General features: G+C 40.9%; 2 protein-coding genes across 5 annotated transcripts; both read left to right on the forward strand.

Moving 5' to 3' along the window:
- Positions 1-663: 663 nt before the first annotated feature.
- On the forward strand, positions 664-19,246 carry LOC106660044 (MAGUK p55 subfamily member 2). Of its 4 annotated transcripts, XM_014382860.2 has the most exons (9): positions 664-1,503; positions 3,282-3,439; positions 14,415-14,726; positions 14,808-15,044; positions 15,257-15,271; positions 15,471-15,945; positions 16,028-16,362; positions 17,914-17,988; positions 18,117-19,246. In XM_014382860.2, exons 1-9 carry the CDS (start codon positions 1,404-1,406, stop codon positions 18,291-18,293), a joined length of 1,884 nt encoding a protein of 627 aa, XP_014238346.1. In that variant the 5' UTR covers positions 664-1,403; the 3' UTR covers positions 18,294-19,246. The 4 variants fall into 4 exon arrangements, with proteins under 4 accessions (XP_014238346.1, XP_014238347.1, XP_014238349.1 ...); XM_014382861.2 differs by lacking the exon at positions 15,257-15,271; XM_014382863.2 differs by lacking the exons at positions 664-1,503; positions 3,282-3,439 and adding an exon at positions 12,398-12,473.
- Positions 16,374-17,895, forward strand: LOC106660045. Its single transcript, XM_014382866.2, has one exon. The coding sequence runs from the start codon at positions 16,999-17,001 to the stop codon at positions 17,722-17,724; it is 726 nt and encodes a 241-aa protein (XP_014238352.1). The 5' UTR covers positions 16,374-16,998; the 3' UTR covers positions 17,725-17,895.
- Positions 19,247-19,389: the final 143 nt, after the last annotated feature.

Genomic DNA, 19,389 nt, shown 5'->3' on the forward strand with positions numbered 1-19,389 from the left:
CACGCTCGCGGCGAAGCATCCGCGTATAGCAGCAAGCAGCGCGCTACCTGAATTATGGCAGAGCTGTCACTGCATGTACATCATCGCGCCAACATAGATTACGCCGGCTGTTCGTTGCACGCCCGTGTTATACAGCGAAAATATATTCCTATTTATACGCATATAGGATGAGTTACGGTAGCGATGCACTCTTATATATATGCATGCGCAAAAATCTGCAAAAATATAATATCATTTGTATACGCGTATATGACGCGTTTGACGTGCGGTTCTTTTCGTCTTGGTCCACGTGCCACCTCCCGCGTATTATATATTATAATAGTTTTGAGGCTCGCGTACGACGTGACTGTGGCACATATCATACTAGGCGGATCAAGTTGTCGAGAGAGGTGTAGAAGAAGAGATAGAACTATAAAGAGTCCAGCCGTTAACACTCGGATGCGTGCTTATAATTTTTGCTCGACTTTAGCGACGCGACTTACCTATATAATATGATATATCTATATCTAGCTTACAACAGCTGCGGCTGTGTAAGTTTATGTGTGTATGTGTGTGTATTTCAACGCGGCCGCCTTTACCGGCTGGGTACGATATATGCTGTGCGTGCAAAACTGAGACCTCGCAATATTATACCAGTTCAGTCTGTCCGTCTCCGATCTCGCATCTCGACACTCGGGAATCGTCTCGAGATCGTCGCTTATAAAAATGTGTCGTTCAAGTGTCTAGTGATTTTATTTTCATTAGTGAAATTATTGAAAAATTTTGTGTGTGAATAAATGAAAGGAAATTGTTTCACTAGGAATTGTGAAAATTGTATTGTAATTTGAATTTTTTAATGACCATTTTTTCGTCGCCGGAAGCTTTGCGAAAAAAATTCCTATTAAATAGATATCCCAAAAAACGTGTGCTCAAGTCGTATATTATTAAACTCAATAAGCGGAAACGAACGATTGGGCGAGAATCAAATTCAACGAATGAATTTATAATCTAGCGTATTTTCTTGTCACGACGGTTCAAACGCAGAAGAAGAACTCAAAAATCGAAATCGAATTTTAAGCTTTCCTGCACGTTATATTCATTTATACAAAGAAGAAGAAATATTGGCATCGACCCAAGGATATTCCTTACAGGATATATAATACCTATCGGCAGGTGTACTTGGGCACATGCAGCGTTTAAAGGTTTTCTCTCGACATGCTCTCGGTACGCCGTGCACATCTATCTTCGCCGATTATCAGATCGTTACAGTTTTAATGTAGCTTTCCAACAGTGCGTGTGCGTGTGTGTGTTTGTGCGCGCTTCACGTGTACATCGTATAGGAAAATTAATAGCGCGAAACAATAAGCAACGAGCCTTATTAACAAAGGCAACGAAGGAGCCAGAGAAAAGGATTAAAATCCAGCATGGTGTTCTTCAAGCAAAAAAAAGGAGATCGTCGCCTGTTGGCCAAAAGCAACGAAGTCCGTAAGGCCCAAATCAACAAGATCGCGCAATACGATAATGGTACATAGTCTTTATTAACATAGAAATATTCTGTAATCGTGCGGTCAATATACTCAGGAAACTGCGGGACGGCGGAGCTTAATAAAGTCGAAAAAATAAAATAAAAAAATAAAAAATGATCGCGATGAACTCTCGACCCGATGGAACTTTCAAGACGGGTGTAAGGAAGATGAGTCAAATGCTGATTCGGGCAAATTCGAAATATATCTCGCTCAGAATTCGAAGAAAACGAGCAAGTATAATATCATTAGAGATGCTGTCGCGCATTAAAAATCGAGAAGCGAAAACTTTGTAATATCGTGTGCAACGAGCAGACGAACTAAACCGCTCTAAACGTTAGTGCCCTGGTTAGTACCAATAGTCCGCTTCTAATCTCGACAAACGTCATTGTGAAAAAAGGGAAAGCCCGAGCATTTCGCGCCTCGGTGTAGTGGACAAAGATGGAGCAGACAAAAGGTCGCTTTCTCTCTCTCTCTCTCGCGCCTCTTTAAGAGACAAAACTTTTAGCTCGATTAGCAGGGCAAACTGTGCTAATGTCGCTAACGACGTGTATCTATTGCAAGAGCCTCGACGTAAAACACGCGCGTATATTTATGTTACGGGCAACCACAGACACATTAAGTGTTTATGTATTGCGCGCGGGGGAAGCTTACATACCCCGAGTAACTTTTCAAAAGTAGCGATGATAGTAATAACGTTGTTTATTCGACGGCTTACGGTGCGTCGATGATGAGTATCCCCAGAGCAGCTAGATCTGTAATATCAGTTTTGAATCGCGAAGAGCAGAGGCGATGATCGTAAAAGTGTGTATTAACGAGGGAAAAATATATGTGGGTGTACGCGCGCGCTCTATGTGTGCCGATCGGCTTTCGAGTACACAAAAAGCAAAAGATACTATTTTTGATATCGAGAAGCCTTTACAATTCTCGCCTCATCTCGACTTTGGACTATATAGCATTAATCTTGATACCCGAGCTTGCCTAGCGCGTATATAATATCCAATACTCGGACGTGGGAAAAATAATAAAATATCCCGAACGAGTAAGCTCTCATATTTGGGCTGTCAGTCAGAAAAGATTGTGTTTAAAAATTTTGATATATAATTAGGCGAGATACTGCGAATAAATGGTTCCCTCTCTCTTTTCTACATCCCGCGCATTAGGAGCTTTATAAAGCGTGACACTTGTTTGTAAAAAGAAAAAACACTTGGACGATGTTTTTTTTTCAAACTCGCGAGCCAAACAAACTTTGGCCTATGCCGTATCTCGCCGCGGAGCGCGATGAAAAACAGATTTCCTCGAATTTCGTTAAAATACACATGTGTACTACGTGTGAGCTTGCGCGCGTGCGGTTCACCACTAGGTATATGATAATAATGGCTTTACAACAGCACGTGTATATAGCCATGATCTACAATTCGCGATAGGATTAATAGTTTTACGGTACATCGTTGCGTTGCCTGCGATCGCGACCTATTTAAAACCGCGTAAAATCTGATATGTAATTTTTGATCCCTCCACCCAAGGCATAAGGGCGTACTACCTCCATGACAAGGGTAAAGAATTTACAGAATACCACCTGTAGCTACTCCGGTAATCGATGAACTGTCGATTTAGCTTGTAATATAGTGCCAGCTCATGATCGGCAGCGGCAAACGAAGCACGCTCCGATCATTACAACGTATTATCCACGATTATTTTCATACCATGCGTTGGCATTGAATTCAGTACACTGTAATGATAATAATTTATAACGCGCGTTACGCTTTTGTTTTTCAGCGGCTTACATACAGAGCAGGGACGCGCTGGCTAATGTCAACGTGAGTCAGGACAGCGATGCGCCGACAGCTAGCCCGGAGCCACCGCGTCACGGCGTCGACTTGATCTATCTCGACGCCTACTTGGGAGATGCGTGGCTCAAGTCAACCGTACGTCAGGTAAATTGTACACGCCAACGATTTTGATTTTGTGGGCATGTGCGGGGTGCGTGCATTGTACGCACGAGTGGATAGATTATCACGCCCGATGCATGCATTTATATAGCTGCGTAGCGGTGCGCTAAATTGCCGTAATGAATATGGAAATTCTACACGCGCGTGGGGGATTCACGTTTTAAATAAAAACTTCTGATGTATTTTAGTTGGAATTGTTTCGATGGGGGTTTTCATATTTTCAAATCATTCTACTTGCGGTCACGTTGATGGAAGGTAATGTGACCTACAGAAAACTATTTTATAAACTAGAGAGTATTGATTCAGTCAAGTTTCTATTGTTGTTTTGATTATAAAAGAATTAATTTTATTAGTATTTTTTAACATTTTTTATACATATTTTGAGTAATTCTTGATTGCTCGGCATTGTAAAGTAATGACTATAAAATTTTTTTCGTACAAGCTCTTCATCGACAGTCGACAAATTTACTCGCGAATTATTTTTTTCTTGTTCATCTGTGATACTTTAATAAAAATTAGACCGCAAACCAAGTTCCACTTTATCATTCCACGACAAAGTACATTTTTGAACAAACGCTTATTCATCGCGATCCACGCGCATAAACATACGATATATACTCGAGAATACACTCGCGTCTTTCACGAGTATAAAGTGCAACGCAAAGTAAGAAAAACTTCAAAAGCCAGCTTGTCATCGTCGTTGTTGTTGCGCATGCATATAGCTATACATTATTAATAGCTCAAGAGGGTACCCACATTCCACATGCAAACTGTGTACGATCTGTGTTTTCGCGATTCAAAATCGTCCTCATACTTGCGTATGCGTGTTATAACGAAATACTTTTTACATTACGCTATATATGCATGCATGCATGCGTGCGACGCTACGAGAAAGACATCGCTGAATGTCGGGTGGAGAATATTCCAGGCGCGCGGGAATACGTATGTACGGAATGTTTGAAATAATTAAAATCCGCCCATACTCTCGCTTATGTCAACTCTTGTTTATTTATAACGACGTCGTTTTTGACGTCGTTACTCATTATTAAAATATTAGACGGAATTAGACGCGACTTTAGGGATTTTGGAGAAAAAGTATCACATTTCGATGTATGATTAACGGGCTCTTCAATTTTTTCTGACCATGTTTTAGTTACGTTCCAAGCCGTATAAAAACATTGTAACAATAACAAACTTCAGTCCCGTCAATCAAGCTTGACATTATTCAACTTCGCACAGATTAATTATTATTTGAACGTCCATCGACGATGCGGCCAAAACACACACATAGGTCTTATACTCCAGTTCAAATGGAATATTTCGTCGCTTTGAGAAATAGAAAAAAACAAAAGAAAACTCGACCAAATTGACGCGGACGCGCAAAGAAAATAGTTTTCTGGCGGACATACCGATTATGCCTCCGGTTCGCGCGCTCAGTGAATCTATCTAGCACGCGAAAAATGCAGGAAAAAGATAATAATAGTCGGGGGTGGTATATATGCGTGCCTTAAGCGCAAGACGATTATAGAACAATTCAACGGTCAGTGTAGCGTGGCTCGTCCATCACTTAAAATGACGTAAATATCGCGCGCGAAATGTGTACGCTCGCACACTTGCGCGAAGCTTGCGATCTGTATACGTACGCCTGCACAAGCGTACTGTTTCGTGCTTGTTCGCCTATATACCTATACTAAGCGCGTCGCGATTAATCATCGTGCTCGATCGTCTTGTACAAAACGGTGCTTCGCGACTGTCGACGAAAGAAAAAAGAAGAGAGATGAAATTTGTTCCTTCGTCGCACTTAATATACACAACAGCCGAAGAGCGCGAACTCAAGCGAGGTGCGTAGGCGTGAAGAAGTTTTAATTTAGAATTTCTCGATCGAATCGAGCGGCGCAAGCTCTCGCTTGCTTTCTCTTTCTCGCTTGCTCTACCGGCTCTTCAACCCCCGCGCGCCGACGTCACACAGTTGATCCGACGCTATCGACGTGACCGTATGGACTATCTTGTTACATACCGTAGAGACGCTTATTATTTTAATACTATCGGTGACAGAAAAAAAGTAAATAAATAAAAACAATTTTCGCGCGACCAACATTTCTACGTTGTCGACATCATCATCATCATCATCATCATCATCATCATGACGGAGGTGATGGAGGTGATCAAGGGCATCGAAAAGCCGAGCTCCGACGACGAGGTATTGTAAAGTGTTTGTACAGTGTTGAGTGTTACATGCCAGATGAATAATAGACAGACGTACGGACGGGCAACTGGGACAGACGAGTGTTTAAGCCCGCTCGCGAGGCCGGCCAATATGCGATTCGCGCAAGCACGGGCATGTCCGGCGAACACAGCTGCTACTGCTGCTCGCGTTTGGCGCTCTGATCTCGATGACAGGTGACACATAAACGCCCTAGTTTTTTCCAATGTGCACATACACACCAAATATCACAAGCATTCGTTTGTTTTTTCTTTTCTCTCCGCTCTCTTAATATTACAACAGAGATACAACGCGTATTAGAATACGAGAACCTCAATTTTTCTTCGTTTCTAATTTTAGACCCTTCTTTTCTTGTGTTTCGTTATACCTTTTCTTTTTTCTTGACGAAGAGCGCACGTGTCGATGCGAAGGTTTGCTCGTTTTTCGTAGGATTATAATGATTGAAAACCGACTAATGCGCGACTTATTATTAATTAGATTATTAATTCGAGTTGCAGCGCGCTTGTTTAGCGAGCTTTTCTCGTTTTTTTCCGAGTGGGTTGCGACTGATAATCTGGCTATCCGGTATTTCGTTAAAATTTTTTAAATAGACTCGGCAGACACTATAGATTCTTCGCCGGCTATAGCTTCGTCTATAATTAAAATTTGTCCATCGAGAGACACGAGAGCGATCGGTTATTCAAGTTTTATGAATCGATTTTTAGAAATAGACACTCTGTAATTTGTAGCAGTTTATCGAAAAATTTTATGTTATAATTTGCCTAACTGATATAGAAAAGAACTTACACTAGCTCGATGCAACCGTGCCTTTTTGCGATTCTCTCTCCCTATCATTCCGATCCCATTATCATGGTCATAAACAACGAGTACATGCATCTATCTCGTTATTGAATTCGCAATACTTTTGCATAGCTTTGCTACAAGTGCACTCGAGTACGTAAATTACGTCAATTGATTAATCGCAAGCTTTCACAATTACATGTATATGAGCAATTCCGGAATTTAGTTTCGAATTTTTCGACTAAAAACGGAACAATTTTTTTTCGTTGGACGCATACTTTGAACATTGAGTATTGTTCTTGAAGGTCCTAGGAAGCTAAAAAAATGCGTGAACAATCGAAATTTTAATAGGTAATTTTTTTATAAGCATTTGTGTTCCGAGGAAAAATAATTAGTGCAGGCAAAACGCGCGCTCCATTATCCACCGATCAAAACTTTTCTAATTCGCTGGTAAAACTACTAGTGACCTTGAAAAAATAATCGAAACATGTATTTTGAAAGATTTTTACATGCTCTTTCCGACGGTGACCTTAGATTTTTCGAAAAATGCATTATATGGCCAAAAAAACGGCTCAAAAGTCAAGCGTATTTATACAAAAAAAACACTTTTTTGAGCTATAAGCATATATAGTAGGGTGATCCACTTTTTCAAAAATTTTTTGTATCTCGGGGGATCCATCGAAATCAGAAAATTTGAGGTTTAAAATGAATTTTCCCATAAACTAGAACTCAAAAAAATGATTTTAGATGGTGTCGATGGATTTTTGAAGTTTTAAAACGAGCTCCAAAAAAGAAGCAAAATCGGGCTATCATTCGATTTATTTCAAACTCTGTTTAGAGGGTAAAAATGATCTTGACAATACATTTTCTTATTTGTTTTTGTCAGCAGAATTGAATGCTGTAGTCAGTTTTGACCTAGGAGCACAATTTCATTCAAAAAAATACACATTTTCGATCGTTCTTTTTCGCAAATTCCGCAAAGTTCATTTTCGAGCGAGTTGCAAATGAACAGAAAAAATCTAGAAAATTTTTCGACACCACCAAAATTTAGGATTTTTCATGACAAATCAAATGGTATAAATTAGTATACACTTTGATATTATTTTAATGCAGAAAAATATAACTTTATCCCAAAAAACGACATTACGAAAAATTGAAAAATCGAAAAGTGTATTAGTTTCTTTCAGGAAATGGCTAAGTAGAATCAACTATGGAAAAAATTGCATGGAACTATCTGATAGGTTTTTTTTCTCACCTTTACAACGCCGGTTTCAGAAGTTAAAAATTCGCAAGATTCGCTGAGATACAGCTATTTTTGTACGATGCATTTTTTAGGCTTTGAATTCAATAATTCTGAGCTAGCTCTATTCATTAAAAAACCAGCGAAGCAGAATGTAAGCTAAGCTTACAAAAATAGCTGTATCTCAGCGAATCTTGCGAATTTTTAACTTCTGAAACCGGCGTTGTAAAGGTGAAAAAAAAACCTATCAGATAGTTCCATGCAATTTTTTCCATAGTTGATTCTACTTAGCCATTTCCTGAAAGAAACTAATACACTTTTCGATTTTTCAATTTTTCGTAATGTCGTTTTTTGGGATAAAGTTATATTTTTCTGCATTAAAATAATATCAAAGTGTATACTAATTTACACCATTTGTTTTTTCATGACAAATAAATCCTAAGTTTTGGTGGTGTCGAAAAATTTTCTAGATTTTTTCTGTTCATTTGCAACTCGCTCGAAAATGAACTTTGCGGAATTTGCGAAAAAGAACGATCGAAAAAGTGTATTTTTTTGAATGAAATTGTGCTCCTAGGTCAAAACTGACTACAGCATGCAATTCTGCTGACAAAAACAAATAAGAAAATGTATTGTCAAGATCATTTTTACCCTCTAAACAGAGTTTGAAATAAATCGAATGATAGCCCGATTTTGCTTCTTTTTTGGAGCTCGTTTTAAAACTTCAAAAATCCATCGACACCATCTAAAATCATTTTTTTGAGTTCTAGTTTATGGGAAAATTCATTTTAAACCTCAAATTTTCTGATTCTGATGGATCCCCCGAGATACAAAAAATTTTTGAAAAAGTGGATCACCCTACTATATATGCTTATAGCTCAAAAAAGTGTTTTTTTTGTATAAATACGCTTGACTTTTGAGCCGTTTTTTTGGCCATATAATGCGTTTTTCGAAAAATCTAAGGTCACCGTCGGAAAGAGCATGTAAAAATCTTTCAAAATACATGTGTCGATTATTTTTTCAAGGTCACTAGTAGTTTTACCAGCGAATTAGAAAAGTTTTGATCGGTGGATAATGGAGCGCGCGTTTTGCCTGCACTAATTATTTTTCCTCGGAACACAAATGCTTATAAAAAAATTACCTATTAAAATTTCGATTGTTCACGCATTTTTTTAGCTTCCTAGGACCTTCAAGAACAATACCCAATGTTCAAAGTATGCGTCCAACGAAAAAAAAGTGTTCCGTTTTTAGTCGAAAAATTCGAAACTAAATTCCGGAATTGCTCATATACGTCAATATTATATTCTTTAGTCTTTCGACCCTTGCCCATTGTATACTGCCGCATTTTTTTAAATTTTACAAAGATCATTTTTATCATTCATTTAAAATATTTTTAAAAATTTCACTTGCAAAAGCAGGATAGGCAGATCGTCCGAACCCTTCAGAGCTATTTTGTTTCCTTCACAACATGATTACTTAGTTTGGATTTACCATTTATTTTTTTTCCCGTCGAGAACTCTCACTTAAGGTCAGAGAACGCGGAACTAATTAAAGCTTTATCGTACAAAGTACTTTCTCACAAGTATAATCACAGTCACACCTATTGGTGTGACGACGAGTATCATGCTCTTGATGTTAGTTTTTGCACACAAACTCGCACATGATTATACCTATACTATGAACCGCTAAGTTTTTCAATGGAATGAATCGTTACAATAGCCCTGAATTGAAGGAACGACCCGCTATCCCGAAATGTTGATGGAACGATTGTTTATATAAACGAATGGAGATGAATTTTCCGGCGCTTGCGGGAAGTCAATGATCAACTTTTTTCTCAAAATGTTACCAGCCATTACTTTTTATAAATTGATCTGTAGATGGCACAAAACATTCTGCATCGCCTACATTGAATATCATATACCCAGATAATTCATAAAAAATATGAGAACGATTAGAAGTTGATTTTGACTAATCTCAAATTGAAAATCCATCTAGACGCGTAATTGTGTACTTTCGATAATTTCGATTACTATTTGTAAACGTATTTGTTCGATATACATTATTCATAATTGATCTAAACATTTTATTCGTTATTCTTGAGCGTAATCAAGCGAATACAAGATGGAAGAGGGATCAGAAGTTGAAATTCGCGTCAAAGCACGTTGCACGCATGAAGCTTCCACTAAATGCGGTTGAGTGTTGCGCGTCGTTGCCCTCCCTTCCCTCTAACAAAGAGAGAGAGAGAGAGAGAGAGAGAGAGAGAGAGAGAGAGAGGCTGTCGCTCTGCGTGTCCCTAGCAGAAACCGCACTTTGAACTCGGACGCAACCACCCCCTTTCCCTCGTTCTTCTCTGTGTGTGCATATTAATTCGGGTGCATCAACCGGTACAGCATTCACCTACATGTATTACATACATACATATACATATAGGTGGTGTGGCTCGGAATTTCGAATCGAAGTTGGACTGTATATACCACAAACCGAATGCCGCTGCAGTCGCCTAAAATCGCAGTGCACCGATTGCGCCCACGCTCCGTAGGATTTTTCACGTCGAGATCGAAATCACCGATGAATTAGTTCAAACACAGGGAGAGAGGATAACGAAGAGAAGAAAATTAGTGGCAGTTAGAAAACGATCCGAGGGTACACGCCTGCAAAGACTCAAAGTGCTGCAAATGGACAGCGATCACAATGACAATTATGCATTATATAGAACGTATACGAAAGCGACGCTAAGTCGCTGACCAAACTAATCACCAGTGCTTGTTTTAGGCACAAGAGTAGTTATATACGTTATATAAAGGATGCACCCACGTATAGAGCCGAATTCAGATTCGTGCATGGGCCGCTGCATTGAGTGGCCCTTTCGACCGGCTTGTGCCAAAGTACAAAAGCCGAATAAGTAAATTAGACTGGGTATATCTAATTTCGTGGGGGATCGATCGCAGGATTCTACTGTACATAATGCTGGGCATAGATAGATCGATGGCTCTTGAACATCACCGAGACTTGGTAAACAATGCTCGAATTTATGTGGTATAAATGCTTGCTGTCGGTACTACAAGCTCGCGCGAGAGAAAAGAAAACACGGCATTTTATCAATGAAGAAAGCGTAAAATATCGAGCCACGTGAATTTTTCAGAATTTATAGCTGCAACGCGTTGACCTCATCATCATCAATTACATCACACTTTCGCTTTGTTGTTTTTATTATTGCTTCGTACGGCACTTATGCAAGCTACACACTGCATCTGTACGATACTTTAGCTCCGCGTTCCGAAAGCATTAGCTGCTACACTGAGAGCCGCTGCGCTCATCTCTTTGGAAATTGTATTTTTACGCTTCCAAGTATACACGGAAGAGAGCCTCGAGTCCGCGTGTGCCGTTTATATGCACTTTGTTACTTTAAAATATATAAGAAGTACGGAAAATCATTGCACGTAAATCTTTTTATACTTTCTGCTTGTTTATAGCCGTGTGTTGTCTTTATTAATTTTCAACTTTGATCTCTTTTCGACTGCCGAGAGTGCGTGCGCGTGAGTCATTTTAAGAAGTTCAAAATCAAGCAAAACTTTCGACGTGGCCGGTCGAAATTTTATCAGAATGTATGTACAAGCTCGCATCTCACGCGCTCAATCATCTCTTGCAGTGGCGTAAATGAGAGTGTACAAGTTGGCACGTAGACTCCGTTATTTACAAAGTTTTATACCATAAATTGCAGTAAGCAAACGTTAAATCATTGTCGCGAGGCTGGTGGGTGGGGGGTGGCCTATGCGGATTCAAGTAATTAAGGTCGGGGGTCAACTCGATCTATAACAATTTCATTTCCGATTCTGAAGTCGCGTTTTGGGAACTTGGGAGCCGAGCTGCTGCTGCACGATGTAATACGACGCAAAAGTTCCCAGCAGTAGCAGTAACAATAACCCAAGCCGGTATTTCGTACGTATAAAGCTTATTAGAAAGCGCGCTCATGTACTTGTGAGTTAAATCGTTGAAATCCCTTTGCTCGATGTGCACGACTCGACTCGAGAAACAGACCGAGGGGATGTATGCATATACGGCAATTATATATGCGACTGCGGCAAATTCTGAAATTTCGAATCGCACCGATTTCAGTTCGCAACGACGTAACAACGATCGCACGGCACACGACACGCAGCGTTGCATGTTAAGCAGCCGAGCTTTAATGCAATGCATTATATCAAAGTTTCCCGCGTCTCTACATAGTACGCGAGAACAATACATGTATATTGTGCCGTATCACTATATGGTACTCAGCCTTTATTATATAGGTATATATAACGCAGAGAACGCAGTGCCGTGACTCGAGCGCGAAGTCACCCCGTGGCACACAATGAGCGGCGACTTTGCCGGCCCTGTTGCGCACCGTCATGCCGCGAACCGCGTCTACTATACTACTGTACTATATACACTCTTGTAACGCAAAGGTGTATGAGTGTGCGCGCGAATCGTGACTCTTTCTCTCCGTCTCTCTCGCACACTCCTTGATCGCGCAAAAAAGGTGGAGGAGGCGGTGAGGTGAAAAGGAGGGCCCCCACCTGTTCGTGCTGTATCAGCGCGCGTACGTGTGCTGTGCGCGCCTGTGTGTGGGTCTCTGTCTCGACGGTGGCATGCACAGCGGCGTCGTCGTCGTCGTCCAAAGGCCCGTTCGCCTGAAAAGACTATAGGCGCGGTTAGTCTGTACGATAGGCCGAGACAGAGAGTCGACGACGACGACGCGCGATCCTGCGGCCAGCCATAAGCCTACGCGACTTTTGGTAAAAGAGTCAAATAAAAATAATCCGGTTGATACGGCAAACAATTTTTCGGTGCGAGCACGCGTGTATGTACCGTATAAAATAACGTAGCGTGCGTGAGACACGGTGTACCGTCCACGCTACTACGCATACCGATCGATAATAGCGCTATATACGTTATAAAGCAGGCCTCTGTGAGTGTGTATATGACATCCGATTGTACGTGCATATAGTAGTAGTGGGTTGTGTAGCCACGCGAGTCAGCGAGTCCTGCGTTATATCCCAACGACTCCTTTATAACCGCGATACGCAGGTGAGACTTGTGCGAAAATTTAGAGCGAGGTGCGACAACCATTTGTTTTTTTTCCCTCGTAAGATTTTCGATCGATTCGGGCCTAAACTGTGCCGTCTGTTATAATTGTGATTCTGTGAGTGCATCGGCGGCTCTCGTGGTGTGTTGGTATACAGAGCGAGAGTGAGCGCGGAGATGCGGGTGCGGTCAGCAGCAGCGTTTCGCGCGCATATACCTAAAATATGCGTGCTACACATGTGTGTGGATGCATAATACGCATGACGCACACACATGTGTATGCTCACATATTATATACAGTTGCGCAGCAGCCTATCCTCGCCGTATGTGTGTCATGTGCACTGGGATACATGCGCGAAGGCAATTGTTTGTGAATCGACCATCGACGCCTCGATTATAGCTATTATAATACGAGAGCTCGAAAATACGGACTCCGATTTTTTGTGTAATTTGTGAGAATTATATGTAACTGACGTACGTATCCGTACGTGGACTTGCCAACCGTTGCGTATCACACGGAGATAGGTGTACAAACATTTTTTCACGTATTACGCGAACGCGAGAGAAAAATAACACATACACATTGGCACACACGTACACGGGATATCTTGAGTCTACATCTCCTTCTTCCTTTCGCTCGTGTCTCATCTCACACATACTCTCAGCGTCCACGGCGGCAAGAGTCAATTTTTTGCCAGCGAATATTATACACACACGAGCGCGACTCGAAAGAGCCTCACGTTTACGAAAGTGCAAAAGTGAGATCAGCGTAAACAGCGAGGTCTATATTTTGCGCTAGCACAGGCCATCGCACGCTCGATTATTATAGTTTCTGCTCGTTGAAACATATTTTCATCCAAACGCGTTATTTTCATTTTACATCGAGCGCATCGAGCGACAAAAATTTTGTTGACAAAAAATGTCACATAAATTTTACCTTTACGCTTATTTTTATAAATAAGTCATTGTTAAACGACTCTAGTGCCAATGAACTCGACGAAATTCACGGATTGTGATTTTATTTTTTTTCGTAAAAAAATTATCTACGCGACGAATTGACTCCGGATACCACTATGTACGCTTTCTCTTTTTGCGATCAAAAGTAGCAGGTGCTTGTTTTGGCGGTTACCCGTCAAAAAAAAGGTGCGCGTGCGAAATCGGGCGTGGAAATCGTACTTATTATGTACCTGTCGAATAATGCTTCATTGTGACGGATTTATTCTCACGTGCGTCTTTGCGATTTCTGAAATAGAAAAAAAATTAAAAGAAGAAGCATCATCCACTTTATAGAGCGAATTTCTATTTAACCACGCGCGTATTTATACACATACTGTAGAAGAAACTTGATCAATGACCTCGAAACGTAATTTCATAATTGTTCGGTATGTCTTTCCTCGTCAATTGACTGACTGCTTTAATGAGTGGGGATCCTCATTAGGCTTTCATGAGACGACTCGGCATATAAATGTAACGTTTGCACATAACAACTTACAACAGGAGAATCTCAATTATTCCACTAATTTCCACTTTGTTGGAAAAATTACGATGTTTTATTCAACATTCTCAATTTCTCTCGCGAAATTACAAAAAAATAATCGAAAAATTGAGCTACATCTGTAACGTCTCGGATATTCTTCCTATGTTTTCTTTAGCCGGAAGAACGAAAGGAAGAACCGCCTCGACACGCCGAGCCCGTCTGCTCGTCGATCGTCGAGACCGTGTGCGAGGTCAATCGGCAATTGGAGCCTGCCTGGAGCCCCGAATCTCGGGAGCTTCTGCTGCTTTTGCGCGGCCGACACCTGCGAGCTCTGCTCGACGTGCACGATCAAGTGGTGGCTAGCCGGGCGCTGCGCAAGCCCGTCGAGGCGGACGACGAGCGACCACTGCTGCTGGCCATGCCGAGCACCGAGGCAGCCCAGGCCGTCAGAGTCGTCGGGCTCAACAGGCATCCCGATCAGCCTTTGGTATGTATCGTACAATCTCGGACAAGCTCGATCAGAGGTACATTTTTATCGAAAAAGATATAATACCTCGACCGTGTGTAGGGCCTGACGATTCAAGTGGACGAGAATGGCAACATGATAATAGCCCGAATTTTGGGCGGCAGCACGGCCGCGCGACAGGGCCTGCTCAGACCTGGCGAGGTCATACTCGAGGTCAACGGCAAGCCTGTCCACGATCCGGACGAGCTGCAGCAGGCCATCGCCCAAGCCAAGGAGAATCTCTCGCTGAAACTCGCGCCTGGCATCGCGTCCGATGGCTCGTCGCCCATCAAATCTACCGTGAGTTTTATTTTTTAATCCTATGAGATGCAGAATTTTAATGATGCTTAAAACTGAAAAACTCTGTCGCTGAGAACGAGGATAATCGAGAATAGATTTGTATGCCACGTGTGTCTCGATATTCCGCGATTCTTATTAACTACAATTGTTATCTGACTGATCTTTATTGACTTTCTTGACTTGCTTACGATTCGCTACTGGGCCGGTTAAAGGAAACAGAATGCAAGGTACATTATTCGGCACAGTTCAAGAATTTCACATATATATTCTCTACTTTTTGTTTAATATTATTTGCTTTGCCAAATCATCTCACTGATGTAGATTTAAAATTATCATACCATTTCTTTTGTATGTTTTTTTATTATATAAAAATTAACACGTGTCACTAACAAAATACCCTTTATCTCTCTCTCTCTCGTCATCTAGTGCTACATGCGCGCACTCTTCGACTACGATCCAACGGAGGATACCTTGCTACCGTGTCGTGAAATTGGCTTGGCATTTTCCAAGGGCGACATCATACAGATCGTCGACCAGACCGATCCCAATTGGTGGCAGGCGCGGCGCATCGAGGGCGAGACCCTCGGCCCGCCCGGCCTGATACCGTCGCTCGAGCTCGAGGAGCGCCGCAAGGCCTTCGTGCCGCGCGAGGCCGACTTCGTGCACAAGATCGGCATCTGCGGCAAGCGCACCTCCATGAAGAAGAAGCGAAAGATGTACCAGTCGAAGAGCAACAACGAGTTCGACGACGCCGAGCTGCTGCTGTACGAGGAGGTCACGCGCATGCCACCGTTCAGGCGCAAGACCCTGGCGCTCGTAGGGCCGCGCAGCGTCGGCCGTAGGACCCTCAAGAACCGCCTCATCAACAGCGATCCCGAGAAATTCGGGACGATCGTGCCTTGTAAGATATTTGCTCTACGAGTGTACTCGTGATATTCAATATTGTTCATTACTTAACTATTTTCTCTCTTCGTCGACATTAGACACTTCGCGACCGCCACGCGTACTGGAGGAGAACGGCAAGGGTTACTGGTTCACCGATCGCGACTCCATGGAGCAGGACATACGCGAACATCGCTATCTCGAGTTCGGCGAGCACGGCGGAAATCTCTACGGCACGAAGCTCGACTCGGTGCGCGAGGTAATACGCGCCGGCAAGATGTGCGTGCTCGACTGCAGCCCCCCGGCCCTCAAGATTCTCCGAAACAGCACCGAGTTCATGCCCTACGTTATATTCATCGCCGCGCCCGGTATGCAGCAGCTCAAGTCGCTCTACGATCTTGGCAGGTCGACCGGGGCGAGCAATAGGAATTTGACGGTAACATTTTCTCTATGTCTCTTTTTTTCTCTTTAATATTTGTATTGAGATGCATCGTGCGTATAGTTGACCCTGTGATAAAATCATTTTTACGCATGATAAAAAATAATAATTTACTTTCCAATGGAATTTCGTTTAATTATAGTTGATACATATCCTTGTTGATATAAAAATAGTGATTATGTACTAACGTTCTGGCTCCAGAAGTTTGTATTCGAGAACTAGATCACGAAACATTAAAATGTTATCTAATTACTATTAGCTTACGAGTCATCAACCTAATTTAATAAAATAATACGCTGCCTGAAATAGAATGCTTCAAAATTAAAGCTGTGAAATAATATTTTAATGAAAAATCGGAATCTAGAGCCAAAACGTTGATATAATTTAGTTGACTTAGAAAATATTGAATCAGTTGAATGATAGATTACAACTTCATTGAAATTCTAAACGAATGTGACGTACTAAAGTGTAAAACAAGGTGATCAAAATAATTTCAAGTACTTCGAGCGTGTCGACGATGACGTTGTTACAGCCATTGTGCAATTGTCGCTGCTTCGGTCGTTGCTCTACATCTCACAGTGCAGTTGAAAGATAAAGTCAGTCGCGAGTCAATCGCTCTCGCGTTTAGTTCGCATGCACGACGAGACAATGTCGCAGAAAATCGAGTCGGATACGAGTGACTACTGCGCCAGAATCGCTGGCCCGGAAAGATTCACCGAAATAATAAGTTTATTGGAAAACCATTACATTCACGAGGACATCGTTGCCAGAAGTTATATGGCAAATGAAAATAATAAAATTAGCCAAGAAGACCTCGTACTCGCTATGTTGGATAAAAAGAAAATCATCGAAGATTTGCTGTCGAAAGACGTTTGTCTGATTATCGTCGAGAAGAAAAGTGAGAGAATAGCCGGGGCCGTCATGCTCGTAATTTACGAGAGAGATCAGGATGGACTAGCCGATCCTCGCGCGAAAGATAACAGCTTCTCATCAAAATTGGTCAACGATCTGGTGCATTACTCGGAGTTAATGAACAAAACCTCCAGAATATTCGAGCTGTTTCCGGACTGCAAGAGGATGGCGCGCATACGATTTCTCGCGGTGCACGCCGAGTACCGGCAACGAGGGCTTTGTAATTTGTTGATGAAAGAGAGCGTTGATTGGGCCCTTCGTAATGATTTCGATATCGTTCAGGGGACTTTTACAACGGTTGCCTCGAAACGGGCTGCTGAACGCTCGGGATTGACGTCCATACAGGATTATAATCTGCGAGAGTTCAGAGATCTTAACGGTTTTAATGTTTTTGCGGATGCGTCGCCGAATAATATTCTTTCTCTTATGGTCTTGAATTTACGATAAGATCCAAGTGTTGCTCGCCTTGTTTTACCTGTTGTTTATTTTGTAATTAACTGACTTGTAGTGACAATATTTGAATGAGAAATAATCATATCTGTTAATTTGATTTAAGTAATTTGAAATTTTGGTTAATTTATTTTAATTTTAATATTTCGCCTTGTGGTGTTTTTTCTTCTTTTTTCGTTTTCTTAGTTTGATCGCCAGAGCAGTATCAGGTATAGTTCAAGACGTGCAAGAACATTGGAATCATTGGCATCACTTTACGAGGTTCGTACCATGCATGATTGTTTCTAATACAGTGCACGTTTCTAATAAGAACATTTTCATGCCAACACTAATGAATAATTGTTTCGAAAGAAAACTGCGTATTGATCAATGAATCCAAATATTTACAGGAGGACGATTTACGATCAACGGTAGAAGAATCGGCGGCTTTACAACGTGCCTACGAAAAGCACATTGACCTTATCATTGTTAACGAGGACTTTGATGATACCTTCCGCCAAATTGTGGCAGCTCTCGACGCACTTGCCAGCGAGCATCAATGGGTACCGGTCAATTGGATTTATTAGACGCGACTCGAAAATGTTCACCGATTATCGATATTTATAATTTTAATATATATTACAAACAGAAATTTGCATGTTAGTCGTTGATAGTGCACTTTGAAAATTTTGAAGTACCTAACGTAAACGACGTAGCACTTTATCGAAAGCGATGTTTGCCGTAAAATTTTATTATATAAATCGAAGTTTGCACAATCGAAAGATAAAAGAAAAGACAACTAAATAACCACGCACAAGCAGTTGACAATTTTTTCGAAATAAGCTTTTTTTATTTCGATTGTCATTTTAGCTAATAAATCGAGAGGCAAACAAAAATTGTATTGATAAACAGAGTTTTATTTTATCTGTTTGTATCAGAGCGCCGTCCATTGATTGTAGGAATTAAGTTTGCCGATATTTATTATTATAATATTATTAGTATTGTAATTTTAGGATAGAGAAATGTAAAAGCTCAGGTGACATTTCACTCTTGCGAATGTATTAATACTGTATTGTTTTAGACAAAGCTTGTATAGGTAAAAGATTAACGATCTTGTTTGTACACTATTTATATAAATATCCAATTTGTACCAGCACAATTGAGCCTACCATCTAAAAGCCTATTAGATAAGAGTGGGTGTTATTTTTTGTCGTGAATTTTAATAGGAAATTGGAAATTTCACTTTGTCATTTATACTTAGTATAGAGATGACCAGGATTTGTAGTAGATCAATTCATTGAGTGTATAACACGAGAAAAATAAATGCACAGGCACGCATGTAAATATATATTTTTTAACAATTTTTCGCTCATCTTTGAAGATGAGAACATTTTTAAAAAGCACAAGGATTCATATGATAAAATTAGTACAGAATGTACACAAACTAATTTACACAACTACTTACATTATACAAAAAGTAACGAAACTAGATTGTATATTCAGGCAGTAAGATGAAAAAAAATAAAATTTATAATATCTTCGTTAATCGTTATTTTGATTTATTCAACTGTTCCCAATTATCTGTTCATTCATTTCAAACAATACTCGAGTAAATTAAGCGACGATTAGTCTTTATGAAAAAAAAAGCAAGTGATTGAAAATTTGAAATGAGCAATGGTTTTA

The sequence above is a fragment of the Trichogramma pretiosum genome, unplaced genomic scaffold (assembly GCF_000599845.2).
Source record: "Trichogramma pretiosum strain Unisexual culture from Peru unplaced genomic scaffold, Tpre_2.0 scaffold29, whole genome shotgun sequence".
NCBI classification, from domain to species: domain Eukaryota; kingdom Metazoa; phylum Arthropoda; class Insecta; order Hymenoptera; family Trichogrammatidae; genus Trichogramma; species Trichogramma pretiosum.

Excerpts from the sequence above, each read along its gene's own strand:
- LOC106660044 (XM_014382860.2), top strand. The coding sequence starts at position 1,404 with ATGGTGTTCTTCAAGCAAAAAAAAGGAGATCGTCGCCTGTTGGCCAAA. Across the intron at positions 3,440-14,414 it reads TCAAGTCAACCGTACGTCAG|CCGGAAGAACGAAAGGAAGA; the intron begins GTAAATTGTACA and ends TGTTTTCTTTAG. Across the intron at positions 15,946-16,027 it reads ATTCGGGACGATCGTGCCTT|ACACTTCGCGACCGCCACGC; the intron begins GTAAGATATTTG and ends CGTCGACATTAG.
- LOC106660045 (XM_014382866.2), top strand. The coding sequence starts at position 16,999 with ATGCACGACGAGACAATGTCGCAGAAAATCGAGTCGGATACGAGTGAC.